The sequence below is a fragment of the Clavelina lepadiformis genome, chromosome 9 (genome assembly GCF_947623445.1).
Source record: "Clavelina lepadiformis chromosome 9, kaClaLepa1.1, whole genome shotgun sequence".
Lineage (NCBI taxonomy): Eukaryota > Metazoa > Chordata > Ascidiacea > Aplousobranchia > Clavelinidae > Clavelina > Clavelina lepadiformis.
The window spans coordinates 11,187,303-11,201,790 of NC_135248.1; the positions used below are offsets into that span (position 1 = coordinate 11,187,303).

The 14,488-nt window shown below is 38.1% G+C and overlaps 1 protein-coding gene and 1 long non-coding RNA gene across 3 annotated transcripts in view; one reads left to right on the forward strand and one right to left on the reverse strand.

The window, feature by feature from the left end:
* Positions 1–14,488, forward strand: part of LOC143471106 (uncharacterized) — a 49,698-nt gene that overhangs the window by 26,756 nt on the left and 8,454 nt on the right. The window lies entirely within an intron of this gene.
* On the reverse strand, positions 2,721–6,489 carry LOC143471004 (uncharacterized). 2 transcript variants are annotated; one of them, XM_076969317.1, is made up of 3 exons: positions 5,999–6,489; positions 4,817–5,727; positions 2,721–4,613 (listed from the first exon to the last, which is right to left on the reverse strand). In XM_076969317.1, the coding sequence occupies exons 2-3, from the start codon at positions 5,266–5,268 to the stop codon at positions 4,319–4,321; spliced, it is 747 nt and encodes a 248-aa protein (XP_076825432.1). In that variant the 5' UTR covers positions 5,269–5,727; positions 5,999–6,489; the 3' UTR covers positions 2,721–4,318. The 2 variants fall into 2 exon arrangements, with proteins under 2 accessions (XP_076825432.1, XP_076825431.1); XM_076969316.1 differs by having other exon boundaries at positions 4,817–6,489.

Below are 14,488 nucleotides of genomic sequence, written 5' to 3' on the forward strand. Positions count from 1 at the left end.
TAGTCATACGTCAGAATCACCGTCGTCATAATCATGTATGGCATGGTTTCGAGGCTACGATCTCCAAAAGCTTGCTACATTATTTTGGTATCCATCTTTATTTACAGTATTCTTTTAATTTTTTAAACTTTGACATTTGCTTACAAAAGCTTAATTATTCTTAAATGAGTTAATTACTGGCGTTTAACTTTTCAAATTTGTTTGTCATATCTCTGTAAAGACTTTGTTTTAAAAAATATTTAAAGTATAAGTATGTAAGACAAGTTGAAAAATTTTTAAGAAATATTTAAGTAAAAGTAAATAACTTAAAATATTTTTCAGATTTTCAGGTATTTTTATACTTGAAGCGTTTTTACTTTTTTATAAGTTTTTTTGTATTCCTTTGGTAATAAAAGTTTTGCTATTATACACATTGTCTGCCCATAATGCCTTGGCAATAATGTACTACTGTTTATACGTAACGGGCCTCAACAGCACACTGACTGACGTAAATGATGGCTGGCAGCCTGACCCCAGACAGAGAAGTAAAGACAAAGTTAACGTTATTTACGTTATATAATGACGTAGACAAAGTGCTTATATTACAACAAAGATCCCCAGGAAGCAGCTGTTGCAGTTCAAAGACTGCAATAAAAGGGGCTTAAACTTGCATTCAAACATTTCAAAGCCAACGTGGATTGGCTAACCAGGAGTTTGGTAACGGTCGTTACGTTAAACCACTTCAATTGTGCTTTAACGGGTCTTTGAACCTTGACAGGTATTCAACGTTGCTAAGAACTGTTAGGCTTTGATGGGGGCGTTACCTAAGTCTACTCAAAACCGTTTCATCTAGGTCAGGACTAGGTGTTTATCGCATTTTCTTTGATATGGTTTTTCAGATGGACGGTTCAAAACTGTGCGGGTGCAATCAAGCGTGCACTCGACTGTAAAGTAACCAAAGATTCCGTCTGTAACTGGCTACTCTAAAGCAATTTTGTATGTTGTTTCATCTTAGAAAAGTTCAAAAGCTTCAAACAAATCATTAACGTTGCCTGACCATCTAATACGGTCATAAGTGGAAGTCATAAGCAATTCTATGGATACACTTCGCATTGCTTTTACCTTGTGTGGGAGCTATTTTTACGGAGAAATTTGAAAAATTGAGAAGGTTTTGCTTTCCAATTTTTTTGAAGACCATCGAAACATTTTCAAATCATAAGCGTGTGAATGTTTTTGGCAACGAAACACCTGCTGCGAAAGATCCTTACCCCACGTGACCAGTAATGACAGGATTGAGGAAGAAAGGACCCTTTCCGCGCAGCTTTGTAGTGAAGTGTCTTTGCGTGGGGCTTGGTAGCTCGCACGCGAATGACCTGTTTACCAGTTTTCAACTCGACGTTTTTTCCTAACTCGCAGGTGGCGGCAGTGATTACCACGTGCTGGAAGGCGGGGCTCCAAACAAGAATACAACACGCACATAGTAGGACGAGAAATCCTTTGAATTTGCCAGAAGTTTAGTCCGTTGGTCGCAATGCGTCGGCTATACGACGCCAGACCCTTCATCAAGCGGAAATAAATTTTTATATTGTATGTTTTTTGTAAGAAAATCTCTTTTTCTAGTATATTGCTCGCGGGCGCCTTGTCCCCCAAATGACTACGCATGTTGCCTCATAACAAGTGAATACACACAGCGGACATATTTCTTCGAATAGATTGTCTTTATGTACATCATCACATAATCTCGACAAATTGTCGTCGTGTCTAACTTGGACTTTAAACCTGTTGCGTGCAAGGACTGGCTGATCAAAATAAAGAAGACTAGCATCTAATTATAGCTACAAAAGACTCTTCCCTTTTGTAAAAGTGTTTTGCACACAATCATACACACAAAGGGGGGTTTATTTTAACAACATTTTGCCAAGTATCCCCCGTTATAAACTGCTTTGTCTTGATAGTAAGGCAATGCCTCTAAGTCTAAGTGTAAGGGTTTTGCAGTTTTAGAATTTCAAGCAATGGGTTTTTTTAAATATAGCAGCGCACTTTTAATCACAGTATGAATGCAAATGAATCGTATTTCGTTGTTGGAACTCACAGCTGCACTAAAGAAATTTGTCATGTTAAAGGCATTTGTGTACTTCTGAGCTGATCAATCTATTTAAGTGTACAACCTCAAATCAACTGGCAAATAACGAAATCGGTTCAAATCGGCGACAGGTTTTGGGATAATCTTGTAACCTAATCTTATACTGATTTACTATCACCACCAACACCTATATAGAAAAGTGAATATAGCATCACCATGACGATACAATACTTACAAGCATTGTTATTGTGTCTTTTGGCCGAATTTATATCATACTTGCAGTGCTATTAATACAGTAGGTTATGGAACTATATGTATAAAGTCGCTATTACATACGGCATGAAAAATAAATAGCCTACCATGAAAATTATACGTAAGTTATAATCAAACTGACTCAGTGATCAGTTAAAAACATATTTTTTTGCAATACAGATCATAACTTTGTTATTTTCAAACTCAAGCAATATTAGAATTTAACGAATCGATCACCTCATACGTCATAACGCGGAAGGTGACAGCAGTGATGCCGCGTTTAAGTAAAACTGTTTTTTGACTAACTGTCTCACTACTCGATTCGCTCAATTAAAACTGACATAAACCTATCAACTGCTGTTTTTATCTTATAATTTTCAATTGCAGCGGTGAAATGAACAAGATATTTGTTTTCATTCAAATTTTATTCGAAAAAAAAAACACTTCAATGACAAGAAGAAGAAGAATGAAGGAGAGCAAGTAATGAGGTCACATAAAGCGTAAAACCTGTTAGTATTGCAGAAAAAAGTGAAAAACTGGCACCATAAAATAAAAAACATGATAATTAAAGAAACTTGTGCAAGCAATTTCGCCATCAAGAAACTGAAAGCTACCAAACACACGATATGTTAATTACAATTAACATATGCAAGTTACCACTGTTCGTATCGGTACAGGACGAGGCTTGGTACTGGAGTACGTAAGCCATTTTACTTATGGAAAAAATGCGTTACTTGACACACCTAAATTAGATCGGAAGTTGTGGCGCTGAAAAACGTATTAATACATCTCAAAACTAACACTGCAATAAGATCGGTGCCATGGACGGATGATAGCGAATGGAATTTGAACTTAAACTGTAAAGAAATAATAAGAATCGAATCGATTCTACGTCAAAACACGGTTGTGTAATGGAAAGTAAAATACAACAGACAAACTTTAACAAATGTCAAATCCAGCGGCAAATACTTTTTTACAAATAGTTTGACTTTTTAAAGTATTAGCAGCAGATCGTCTGTAACGTGTAAAATAAAGGCAAAAAAGAAAAAGGTTTCGTTGATAAACGTCTTGAAGCGAATAAAATAGCCCTTACACTTTCAGCAAAGGGACGCAGCGAAATTCCGATAAACAATCTGTTTACCTCCGAGCAACACCATCAAGTAACTGTCGTCAGTTTACAAATATCGGCGTAGTTGCTTGTCGTTTGGGACAAGGTTACAAACAACTATGCAGTGTTCGACACACAAAAATAATACGTGGTATGTCACAATGATTTCAGTTTTGTAATAATCGACAACTAATGACGTCACATATTGAGTAACGACGTAATTTGAGAAACGATGAAAGATGTTGATTGCTGAAAAAATACGGACCATTGGGCCGTGATATCATAGCTTGAAATAACTGATTTGTTCCTTTCCCTCGGCGCTTACAAGGAAACTGTCAATCAACAAGATTGAAGATCTGAGTATTCGAAAAGATTTCACTGTTTGGTGCTACAGAAAACACTTTTTCTGTTCGCACTGTTAGTTTGAAACAAGACGTAACGACGACGATGTGTTCCTCACGTAATCGCCGTAAACGTAATAAATATGCGTAACAATGCCTCCATTGTTGTGCATCTATCTTCATCTGGTCTCGCTCCGAAGCATAACGAAAATTTTCACACGATGCCGATTCCAGTGAAAAGTAAATCAACTGATTGATGAAAAGATAAGCTATTACGTACGTCATAATACTTAGTCCGCGTTGAAAAAATAATTTAAGACTTTATAGCTGCACAAACGATTGTTAAGACAGGCCCACTGTAACAGTGTAACGCTGCAGGCTGCATTGTACAACGAATACAACATCCAACGACAACACACTTTTCGAAAACGGATCCGTATTTTTCCAACAAATGTGTGTTTTCTTCGCCTAGCAGAAACGGATAACTTTTCCGTGATCGCCCGTCTTTTTAAGGGGGTTCCAACTGGTTACAACAGTTATCAGTTCAACGCCCCTCTATTCTTCCTTGCCTTGGTATCTTGGCATAACGGCAAAATGCGTAATTTCCATTGATCCTTGACCTTTGAGGTCACCCAGCTGCAGAGCACCAGTCATAACGTAACCGTGCTCAAAATCGTCCTTTGTGACGCGGGCGGTCAAGTGAAGACGAAAGTCCGGGTATTCGTTGCGTTTGAAACGGCCGAGGATTGTGAGGGTCCCGTCCCGGTTTTGGACGATCTTTCCCACCGCCGAAATGCTTTGTCGGCCTCCTGCTCGGATTTCGGTTACGGTGCAGTATCGCTTCCACCACCTACAAAACAGAAATAGCTGTGATATAATCGATGCCGTTCAAGATTAAGTATTGCTACAAAAAACACTGTACATAACAATAACTTACCATGTGAATATAGTGCGAACAGTTAACGTATATACAAAGCAATGAAAAACTTACATTGCTGATTTCGACGGTTTAAATTAATATTCAGAAAATTTAATACGTGCAGAAGTTCTCACCTGTTGATCTTAATACTCCATTGTATTCCAGGAGCATTTCTCGCCCATTCTTCCTCTGGGAAGAGGAGGATACGGCTGCTGGAAGCTTTCCCGCTTTGATGTAGGAGTTTATGGCACTTCTGCGCCAAACTGGCGTCATAATAACAATCGCTGTTCTCCAAATTTGAATCGTACACATCGCACGGTAACTCCACATCGTTACTGCCTCTCGATGACGTCGATTTTACGTCACTCTCGTGATGTGTGACGCCATCGTGGATGCATCCAAGTGATGTCAGAGTGCTGGGATGATGGTTTTCAGATTCGGTCATGTGGCGCTCCTGTCTTTTCGCCAGCAGTTTGGCTCGCTTGTTCAAGTGACACTGCTTTTCTTTAGGCTTGTAACAATCATCCAGAGCTCCTCGAGACACGTCAAAGTTATTCGAAATGGAAAGTTCTTTGAGCACTCCCATCGTTTTTTCGAGCAATTAGTCTAGACTTAACGCATAAAAATTTAATGAACCTGCAACGCAAAATGGAGAAGTTAATAATCTCACTGCTTCGAGCTTTTAAGTGAGTTCTAGGATTTCCGCGCTAAAATCTATTAACAGTAACTCAATAACGTTGTCAGGCTAAAACCTAAGACAAAAAAGTGATTTATATTGCCACGTCCAACACAGCTTGCCCGGCATTGAATTTGATACGTCTGGGATCAGGCAAACAGCCTTCTCAACTGTGCGCTACAGTGATGCGGACTTCGTTTATATATATAGGAAAACGAATTTCACTTCTTCTGCTAATCGCGCAACTTTGTGACGTCATAATCGATCAGTTTGTTGTCTCGCTCCATTACAAGTCAATGACGTACACTCCTCTGGGGTTGGGTTCGTCACGGGGTTCCCAGAATTATCAATCAGCTCCACAATCTCAACCTTTATAATGCAAAGCGGAAGCAGTTTGTCAATCGCGGAACGGACGAAAATGACATTGAGCAACGGTAGAAAAGAAATAATTTTAACACAGCATAGAGAGCTCAAAACGGTCCACTGCTACGCTATTTCGAAACGGAAGATCATGGACTTAGGTCTTAGACAAACAATGCGTCAAGGTTGTCAGATGCTTGGTTTAAGCGACCCGAAAATTTGCTTCAAAGACTCTTCTTCGATAAATAATAATCAGAGTGGCCGACAAAGCAACACTTACCGGATTATGACCTAATAATCACCTCTGAAGCACTATGTGACGACATAAAGCCCAAAATTTGAGTCATTTCCCGGTTATGTGCCCTGGCAGTGTAATTACCTTAAACCTGCAGCAGGTGACGATGTGCTACAGTGAAACTTTTGACTATTAATTTTCCCAGCGAACAACTCATGTCCTGTAACTATCAACTTTCTTCAAAGCACAAAGAAAATTAGTGGGATTTGTATCTCGTTGGGGATATGTTAATTATCTTGTAATTTTGAGATTTCTCTCTAAAGCTTATGACTAACGCACGCTGCTTTTCATCTTCTGCCTGTTGACTACTGAGCCCCATATAATGATCAACATAAAAGTGATCATGATTCCGGATAAATAACAACACATAGCATTCTTAAAAGGCAACAGCAAAGTCGTAAATTTTACGAAAGCGTCTGACTCCCATAAACTTCAACTACATAACAACGCTACGCAGGCTCGCTTCCTTCCCGTAACGTGCATAGGTAGTAAACTGGCAACGGTTACCGTAAAGTGTCAACTAGTATTTACGAGGGTAAATTTAAAATTTTAGTAGGTCCACCCGTAATCTTTACGCCGTGTTAAGTTCAGTGCGTAAATAGCCACAAGAAAATCGAGATCCAGTTAACGTATTTACAAGCTGCGGGATAAAAGGGTTGAGACGATGAGTCAAAGACAACACACAAGCCGATAAAACTGATCGGAAAAACACGTTTTAAGGAAATTGAAATTTTTCTCGATAACCCTACCCGCGTGAAAGTCGTAAATTTTGAGCTAAGTGACACGCTTAAATAGCTCCCATTAATTTTATGGCAGACCTTTTAAAGATATCGCAGAAACTCTCTAATTACCAGATTGACTTTTAGGCTAAGTTAAGACCTGCTGTTGCTTGTAACTAGTAACCTACACAAGGAACTAAAAAAGGGGCACAATTTTATGTTTAAGAAGGTAATGGCAGGTTTTTCAACGAAACCTTGACGATACTCTACTTAGTAGCCTACGTGTCAGCTACCTGAACGGTTCGAAACTGTTGTGAAGGTAGAAAAACAACCGTCGACTGACTGATGAGAAAATGCTCCACAAACGCTATGTTACTGTTACGTGCATTAAGCTAACAGCTCCTATCACAATGCATTAATCATGCGCAGTTTAACCAAAGAAATCCATCTAAAATCGATAGCTACTTCCAATTAGGCTTTTCTCTATATACAACAGAAATTATCGATCTAGATTTTGATCATTGATCTCCACCGCTGTTGCGCAACACTTAATCCATAAACTGACGGAAGACTTATAAATCCTCACTGACGCAATGCCTCTTTCCACTATCAATGCTACTGACTGCTAGCAAATGCATCCAGGGCAACCTTGATAGAACTTTGCTTTTGAGAGGTAGCATCAGCCAACCGTAGACAAGTGTTCCGAATGCGCGCGTCGAACCTTGGACGCACCTGCTGCCCTCAGGCAAAATGCCGCCGACCTTTTTTTACTTATTTTGGCTTTAAACTGAGCCTGAAGTCGAGCGGTTTTTACTTTCGGTTGCAGAGACTTGGCTCTGCAAAGGCGTTTGACTTCCAGAATAACGTTGTCAGTAGCTCTGTGAGCAATTGCCGTTTGTATTTCTTTCTACAGCAAAGTTTAACAGCGCGACAAAATGTTTTATGATAGATTGGTGGTGCATCACGTCTGTGTTTCTCCAAATATTTTTTTGACTTACTCACGACAACGCTGACGTATTCTATTTTAACAAGCAATCACATCATTTGGCTTAGGAAAACGGGATGTATATATAGCGTCACCTAAAATGCGGCTGTTAACCCCATGCTTTTGCGAAGCTGTTTTTAAACAACATCTAACTCGATCGTTGCTATAGCAAAACCATTAGGTACACAAGGTAACGCAATAAACTACGTTTCTCGAAAACACTGTCGTTATAAAAGCAAAGTTTGAAATGTCAACAACATTAACTATTCCTAGGAAATGCTTAACAGAATTCACGCCTTGGCCTAAATATAGGATGAGGTGCGAAGAAACATAACGACCGCATAGGCGTTCATCAAAACAAAACCGAATGTCTAGGCTCTAACCTCAGTCGGTACAAATCATTTCACGATGTTATTTATTGTGATATGCGCGAGCGGACAAGTCCGACTTTCTCCATTTCTGACTTTCTTGCGTGATGCGTCATGTTTTCATCTGAAAGCATCCATGACCCTGGCTTAACGTTGAAAATAGAACGGAAACTACCCCCATTTCATGCCCAAGCGACGAAATTATCAGTCCGCCGTCGCAAAATGACCCATCCCGGTCTAGGCCAATCTATTACATCGTATTCAGTTTTACTTTTGACCTCGCTTAAATTAGATTCTTTGTTACGATCGATATTACTTATATCCCATTCACGCCGAACACGCGTAAGGTGTAATGGTGTATGCCCTAACTAACTTGAAAAGATATTTTTTAAAACGCAGCATGGATCATTTTCAATAAGCTCACAAAAAGGAAATAAAGTTGACAACATCTTCCCGAAGAGCGAAAACAGGTTTCAATAAATCACTTTCGATTATAAAAGCGGCCTACGCCCATAAGCCACCATGACACGTTAATTGATATCAATGGACGAAAAGGTCACAAATATTATCGCTGCACGTAAAAAAGTAAATCACAGTTTGCTACGCAACTAGGGTTTATAACTGCTTAAGTACTTCTAATTTGCCGCGAAATAAGCGCTGTGTATATGTGTACAGGGCGAAAGAAATTGCTGCGTAACGACTTGGCCGCACGCCACCCTACCAGTGTCCACGCAGGAATATCTATTTCAAATTGGTTTGATGTAGTTTACAGGGTGCGGCAGCATAAATCTTCACATATTTTGGTTGCCTTATAGTAGAGAAGAAACAAGTATTTTCAACCTATCTGACCTATTAAACAACCTGTACAACTTTAGCCGGTGACATATGCCACTTGTAAATTATACCTGTAATATGCCTGTACAACGCATTCCGATTTAGAGGAGTGTGAGGCATCAGATACAAATTACATTCAGTGAATTCCTTTCTGAAAAGAGAACTGAACTGTTTAACACCTACTGCTATTCGTGGTGGTTATATTATACACATACAGATTACAGCATTACCGATCAAACAAACTCATAAAAATGAGAAACAAATTTTTATGACTGCTTCATACGAACTGCAAACAATCTGTTGCTCACATACGCGTACAATGCCATAAAAGTACGTCATAAATGGTCACGTATTTAATTGACGGCGGGAGTAAGACATTAGGTATTTGCTTAATAGCACATACATGGTCAGTTTAATTTATGTATATGGTATAAAGTCACTTGAGCAAACATTCCATTTCTGACTTCTGGTAAGCGTGACTCGGCTCATACAGCGTTAAGTTGGGTTAAGGTACTTTATTAAAAATATTCACGGCAGGGGACATATAGCCTATATACGTTGAGCCAAAATAGCTATTCGGATAAACCCAAATTACACAAAGTAGGTTTAGCTGGACATGGATCGAAATCCATTTACTGAAACTTTCGGAAATTTTTTGAGCTTTACTTCGCTGACACCGAATCCTTCTCTAAACAAAAACCTGTTCAAATGCTGATGGCTTTTCCACCACTTGACTGGTCCAAATACTTGGCATATGCGCTTATGAAAGCGTATGGATGGGATTAAGGTGAATGTTAAGTTTACGTTGGGGCTTTTGAGATTTTGGTTATAATAAATAACTTAATGACCGTGCCACTGACAGCGGCATTGCCTTCAGGTCAATGCTATCTGAATTCAGTCGTATAAAAACTTTTCCCGCTTAAAAAATGAAATCGGTTCGATGTGAATTCAGCTCCCGACAACTCAACCTCTTAAAACTATTGGTCAAATCTAAATTTTGTTTATTCCAGGTCAGAGGGTTGAATCGACCGGAAATTGGTTGACCAACCGCCATAAAAATCTAACAACATTGCCCCAACCACGCACCTATACCCTAGTATGTCGTTCTTGAACCATCTGAACTGGTTTTTGTGACAATTCTCATTCACCATCTATAAAATCGTTCACTATCTCCTGAATCACTGAACCTGAACGTAAGAAAATTTAAAAATTCAAGACAAAATTATAACACATAAAAACCGATTTCTGAGGAGATCTTCCAGCTAACAAAATAAGTTAGTTGTAGTAATCCGCTGGCATGCCAATACATGGCATTGTCACCAGTCTCCAACAAAACACGTTTTCAATTCTTTATTTGATAAACGACGTTCGAAGCTTAAAAGATTAACTTTCCAAGCGACGAGAAAAACAAGGCAACCCAACTGACGTGCGGATAATTAAATCCGTCCTATCCTCGGATTTTCCGCTAATCTCATACGCCTCCTGGGGTTTTCTATCGTGTTCGTGATTATTGCTGACCAAATTAATTTGACAGCATAACATAAAACTAAGTGGCAATACCTGGTGAATATCGATCAGCCAAACCTTGTTTACGAATTTGGGAAGCCAACACAACACGCAAGGACAAGCGTTTTCGTCAGCTTGCAATCAAAGTTAATGAGTTCGCCGAAAAAGCTTCCTCATGTACTACTAATAAACGCTGTCAACAATTACTGACAATCAGAGGATTAATAACCACGAAAAGTCCACAATAACAGTCATTACGGGAAAAGGAGACAGGTGTTTATTACGACATAATTGCCAGGTATTTGATTTCATTGGGCAGGAACCTTTTGAAACATCATCCATATGAACCATTCACTTAAGATAATATTGTCAGTTCAAATTTCTTGCTGACATAATTGCAAAATTCACCCTTAGCCCGTAATTAACTTGTAACATGAACAACTTTGCTGTAGCAAACTTTTTTACAGATCCTTAACTATAATAATTAATCAAACATTTTACATTGATTCATAACAAACTTTCAAAAATATTGAAATACATCAAGCCTGGGAATCAACTTTTCGCCGATATAACGTGAAGTAATTATAACAATTTACGTTGCTTATGTGAATTAGCTTAATTATGTCGGTCTTTGAGTTCATCTAACTAATCATTATGTTATTGCCGGATTTAAACCATTGTTTGCATTCCTTATACCACTTTGCCTGAGCTGGCGCACAATTTCGACGTAATTACGCGAGTCTTTACGTCGCCCACGCACAAGTGAAGTGAAACGCCGAGCTACCTTCTGTCTTGCAATTACATTTTTCTCAGACAAGCGCAAATAAGAATCTCGAAATACCAAAGGACCCCGTTCTGGTGAATAAAACGATGCTCTTCAGATCAAAAAGGAAAGCTAGAGTTAATAAAATTAAAAATTTTTAAAACTGAAACCAACACAAGGTAAAACAACCCCAGCTAATTTAAGCGCTTTACTGCCGAATTTGGCTTTCATCTTGCCCGAGATTTATGTCCCGAGTGAGCCGGGCAGGCGAGCTAAAAGGTCGTCAATGTTTGTAACATCATGACATAACATCAAACGCTAAAGCGAACAGGCTAGAATGCTAGATATTGTTTCAATGCGTCTTAATTGTTGACTCAGGCCTAATATACCATGACTGGAACCAAATATTATGTTTTGACATTCCAGTTGGTGCCACCCACAGAGTTTTCGTCTGAAGGTAACGTCATGCCTATTCAAAATAGAAAAATCGATTCTACTTTGAAGGGTTTCCCTAAAACTGTGCGCTAAAGTTGACTTGTGTGACATAAATGATAGTGAAAAATGAACGTGAACGGCAACAAATCATTTACAATATTAAGAAATCTTAGTAAACTTCGCAGACATCTAGACTAAACAAATGATAAGAAATCATTTACACCAGATAGCTGTAGTCTTTCCTGTGCTTATGCGACGCCTAACTGAAACCTATTGATAGTACTTAACATCATAACTCATCAGCTACCCACGTACTAAGGACATCCTAATCAGGCAATATCTGCCAGTCAAATAAAATAACGAATATTCAAAGACAGAGAAAAAAGCATTGTGATTCATTATGTACCATCAAATTATGTCATAATGGGAGAAAAGATCTGGAAGTCTAATTAGCTCAAGGCATGTCCCAGTCAATAGGGAAAACTGTCTAATACGAAAATTACGTTTTGAGGCTAAACTCACATGATATATCATTTTTCTGTAATATTTGATAACTTTTTTCAATTTTTTTTCCTGTGAAATAAACAAGGACTAATAAAAAATCTGCCGCCATTTGGGCGTCATCGTACCAGTCAGAAAATCTGAGTTAAATTTATTTGACAGGGCTTTACTTGACCAAGTCAATACTAAATGCGGAAGAGCAAATTATATCCATTGTACCTAACACAGATTTCACCATAGGTTGCCCAAATCTGTTTCAAATCTGACATAAGTGGCGCCAACGCACTTCGAACTCGGACGTCCTTGTGTAAATAGTCCGCATTGTGTCATCACAAGGGTCTGACAAGTGGGTGTTGATTTTGCCACAATCTGTTTCCTTTCGCTTGTCCGGATTGGTTTGAAAGTGAGTGCAAGAGTCAAAAAATGACACACACAACAGCGAACAGGTGCAACAGAACTCTAATCGCCTGGTAAGACAACAACTCCGAATATTTTCAATCGATTCTATACGTGGTCTTTCATTTTCTTAAGCGGTTTAGGCTAGCAATGTCCATGTCAACGGTCCAGAAGCAATTTATGTTCCAAACGACGAACCTTATCTGCGTCAACAACCACCCGTTTGTTAGGCAACAAAATCCGTCATCATGGATCTGCTTTTTTCGGCTACGGAATTTTAATTTCAATGGTTTTCTTAATCCATGTCTAAAGTACGCAGTGGGCGTTGGTCAAATGCCACGGATGTTACAAAGTGTATGCGGTAATCTACCGGCAAATAACATTCCAAATATGTAATTTCAATTTACATAGGTGATTACTTACAGTATATCGACAATTAGCTCTGAGGCTAAAAGTAAGTCATTTCAATGAGCAATGGCTTAAAATTGTAGAACAAATCAATGATCATGTTCTAATTCGAAAAGAACCAGTATACAGTGACATAGACAACCAGGCATTTTGTTATCACATCTTGTTATGTCTTAGTGGGCATGTGATTTCGTATTAGTTATGAAAAATCTGTGTACGGTTAAACCTGAACTAGCTATAAATTTATTGTTGTTGAATTGCAATTAATACGGAAATGAATGCAATAAACATTATTTTGAAAGATTTAGAACTGGCAATGTAATTTCGCTACAGAATCTCCAACCCTTTATTTCAATGCTAATGCTTGCCCTTTATGGAAAGTGTACTTTAATTTTTCAATAAAAAGGTTTTTTGAAGATTTAGCTTTATTACATTTTAAAAAGTTTTAGCTTCAAAAATTTTGTTTCATCAAAGCTTTTGACTTCTTTAGATAAATTTGACGGTTGCATTTAAGAATAGTTGTTTGATCATAAGGGGTTTAGTGACACGTGACACGTAGCGTTAACCAATGCACCGCAATAACGCTCTACACATCGCAATTGACAATGACATGTTTGTTTTAAACTATACCTTATGGCTAGTTTTGAACTATTTTTAACTATGTGCTCTGCTTTCAATTCACTATTTTTAGAAAATTTCCACAGAAACCACGCCCAAGATTAAATTTTGCTTTGGTTTTTAAAAGAAAAGATTTGTTGTTTGAGCTGTGTTTGTTTAACTGACATTTATCAACTGTATATGCACACAGACGAATGTCTATTTTATACCTCGATTAAAAGATTTCGTAAATCTGATCGGATTTGGATGATATTTGTGGTCTTGCTGTCATGATATTGATTTTCGTAATTGCTTGTCATACGTTACCAAGCGACGAATAATAAATACAAAAATCAGTTATGGCAACGTTTATTTAAAAAGAAACCAGAAGAAACTAAACAATTCTCTATCTGGCCGCATTTGAGGGAAAATGGTGTGTTTTATGTAGTTGAAATGGGGTATTTTGCTTCAGTGGTTGTTTTGTCATTTTAAGATACTGCAATTGAGTTACCATTGTGTTGAAAGATATATGTTTCTGGTGTAGCGACACGTTTCTATCATACACTGGGAAAAACTTAATTTTGTGCCATGTTATGTCCAAATCTTTGCACGCAAGAATTTGTTCTTGCGACCTTATATAAGGTGGTGTATTTTCAGGTTTATTTATTCATTATTCAGCTAAACAGAATAATTACAGCGCCAACCTTAAAGCACAAATAATTCCCTCTCCATATTCCACTTTATAGAAGATTTCCGGGTTTCAAATGCTAAAACAATCGACATTTTATATCCTGAAAAAAAAAACCCGATACTAATTTGATCAAAGGAATGAGACCATCAATGGAGGAACGTTTTAAATATTAGAATTATGTGCCTCGAGAGATAAAATATTCACTCAAACTTCTCACTTGTCTAAATACCAATACGCAAAAAACAAAGCTGTACTTGACAAAAATACATGCT

Coding starts and splice junctions, on each gene's coding strand:
- LOC143471004 (XM_076969317.1), bottom strand. CDS start 5,268: ATGGGAGTGCTCAAAGAACTTTCCATTTCGAATAACTTTGACGTGTCT. Junction 4,614..4,816: donor TGGAGTATTAAGATCAACAG/GTGAGAACTTCT, acceptor TCTGTTTTGTAG/GTGGTGGAAGCGATACTGCA.